At 46.5% G+C, this 2751-nt stretch overlaps 1 protein-coding gene across 1 annotated transcript in view; it reads right to left on the minus strand.

The window, feature by feature from the left end:
* The window catches only part of LOC122541999 (tubby protein homolog), an 8774-nt gene extending 8554 nt beyond the window's left edge, over positions 1-220 (minus strand). Inside the window, exon 1 of the mRNA XM_043679292.1 lies at positions 117-220. Coding sequence (XP_043535227.1) covers positions 117-150 — 34 coding nt within the window. The 5' untranslated portion in view covers positions 151-220. The remainder of the gene's footprint in view (positions 1-116) is intronic.
* Positions 221-2751: the final 2531 nt, after the last annotated feature.

Genomic DNA, 2751 nt, shown 5'->3' on the forward strand with positions numbered 1-2751 from the left:
AGGAAGCCTGTTCCTTGGTGATTTGGGAAGTTGTGGTGATCAGGAGGGAAGTGTGGGGAGTGTACTGCTGTTTGAGTTGGGTACGGGGTGAGGAACATTTGCTCCCAGTCACTGACCTGTCCTTTTTGGTTTCTTCTTCTTCTTCACCATCCGGGAGATAACAGGCGATGAAGAGTTTGTGCCAGAGTTAGAGTCCGGAATCGGAGTTTCTGTCACTGGGAATGCTGAGATAGCAGGAAAAAATACAATTTAATATTGGGACCAAGCGGAACCAAAGCAAAAGCCTATGAAGATTGAAACCACAAACTGCTGGGAAAATGCTGGGAATGTTCAGCAGGTGGAAAGAGAAACAGATTTAATGTTTAATAAAAAGAAACATTCAGGATGTAACAGGCTTAAAGAGGCAGAAAGATGCAGGTAGAGGAGGCAGAAGCAAAGAGGAAGTGTGCAAGATTCCACACCAGAAATCAGGATAGTGAAGGATGGAACTGGAGCCAATCTTTACAGAAAGGTATCAGCAATTATTTACAGAGAAACACTCCCTAACCCACCCACCACACATTTAGTCAGTTCCTATCGATAGGAGACAAGTGGATCCTTAGTTTGTATCCAACAAGTGTACAAATGAAACAAGTGTACAAATTAAATACAATTAATATAGTCTGACAGGATGAGGTGCGAAAGAGGAGATTAAACAAAAAAAATGATGACACAAAAAACAAAAGTTATGTCCGGAAGTATAAATGTGAAAAACTGAATCATTATCAATAATTGCTTTCCAAAAGCAACAACAATAAAAGGGAGAGGCTGCAGTGTCTGCAGTAAATAGAGTAAACCACAAACTGTCACAGTTTCACTTTGAACAGGGAATGGTTCTGGCCTTGGCTGGTGAGATGGGAGGAAGTGAAAGGGCAAGTGGCTTACAGCAGCAGTGAGGAGAAAGTGAGGTCTGCAGATGCTGGAGATCAGAGCTGAAAATGTGTTGCTGGAAAAGAGGGGCATTGGAAATGCGATAGGTGGAAAGAGGTCAAGGTGAGGGTGATAGGTCAGTCTGGGGTGGGGGCGGAGAAGTCAGGAAGAAGATTGCAGGTTAGGAAGGCGGTGCTGAGTTCGATGGATTTGACTGAGACAAGGTGGGGGGAGGGAAAATGAGGAAACTGGTGAAATCCGAGTTCATCCCTTGTGGTTGGAGGGTTCCCAGGCAGTAGTGCAGTAGTGACCCCACCCCTGGACCTGGAGGCTGGGGTTCATGTCCCACATGCTCCACAGGTGTGTAATAACATCGCCAAACGGGTTGATCAGAAAAATAGATCAACCAATTCTTGCACAGAAGGGGAGGGGTGGTTGGGTGTGAGATTGGGGGAAACCCAGCTGAAAGGGGAGGTGGGAGGAGAATGTTATTGTTGTTGAATCTCCCCGAAGACCATGGGAATGGCAGAGAGTGAGGTGTTAATTACAGAGACTGGGAGGTGAGGGTGCACCCTTTTCTGCATCTGACCCTGTGAGGGAGGGCACCGAGTGAGATTGGGATCGGGTCCCCAGCTGAAGGGTCACGTTTAGGGCCATGAATTACAACCTCTGTGTGGGGCAGGTGAAACCAATTCCAAGTTAATGCTCACAGGATCCCTGTTCCTAACTCACCGAATCATCCAATCAAAGCTGGAAGATACAGAGGGATTGTGCAGCTCCATCAGTGAGGTATTCACCATAACTTTGAGTAGAATTTTATTAAAGAGGAATCTCTTTCTCAGGGTGCAGTGGAACCCGCAGTCGGGAATATTTTCCAGGCTAAGTGAGAAAGACTTTCTGACCAATAACAGAGTGAAAGGTCAGAGGGTGCAGCTGGATTGTGGAGTTAGGGTCATAACCAGATCAGCCATGATCTTACTGAAAGGTGGATCTCCCAGGCTCGAAGGGCTGTGTTGCTGTGATCTGACTGGATGGAAGAAGACAGAGGGTAGTAGTTGATGGCAAAGTTTCTTCATGGAGTGCCGTCACTAGCGGTGTTCCGCAAGGATCTGTTTTGGGACCATTGCTGTTTGTCATTTTTATAAATGACCTGGAAGAGGGGTTAGAAGGTTGGGTGAGCAAGTTTGCGGATGATATGAAAGTCGGAGGAGTTGTTGACAGTGAGGAAGGATGTGGCAGGTTACAGCAGGATATAGAGAAGCTGCAGAGCTGGGCAGAAAGGTGGCAAATGGAATTCAATGTAGCTAAATGTGAGGTGATTCACTTTGGGAAGAATAACAAAAAGATGGGGTACTGGGCTAATGGTCGGATACTTGGTAGTGTGGATGAGCAGAGGGATCTTGGTGTCCATGTACACAGATCTCTGAAAGTTGCCACCCAGGTAAATAGTGCGGTGAGGAAGGCATATGGCGTACTGGCTTTTATTGGTAGAGGAATTGAGTTCCGGAGTACTGAGGTAATCTTGCAGTTGTATAAGACTCTGGTGCGTCCGCATCTGGAATATTGTGTGCAGTTTAGGTCGCCATACTATAGGAAGGATGTGGAGGCACTGGAACGGGTGCAGAGGAGGTTTACCAGGATGTTGCCTGGTATGGAAGGAAAATCGTATGAGGAAAGACTGAGGCACCTGGGGCTGTTTTCACTAGAGAAAAGAAGGTTTAGGGGTGACTTGATTGAGGTGTACAAGATGATTAGGGGGTTAGATAGGGTCAACAGTATGAACCTTTTCCCGCGTATGGAGTCAGCTATTACAAGGGGGCATAGCTTTAAATTAAGAGGGGG

This window comes from Chiloscyllium plagiosum, chromosome 39 (genome assembly GCF_004010195.1).
Source record: "Chiloscyllium plagiosum isolate BGI_BamShark_2017 chromosome 39, ASM401019v2, whole genome shotgun sequence".
NCBI lineage: Eukaryota > Metazoa > Chordata > Chondrichthyes > Orectolobiformes > Hemiscylliidae > Chiloscyllium > Chiloscyllium plagiosum.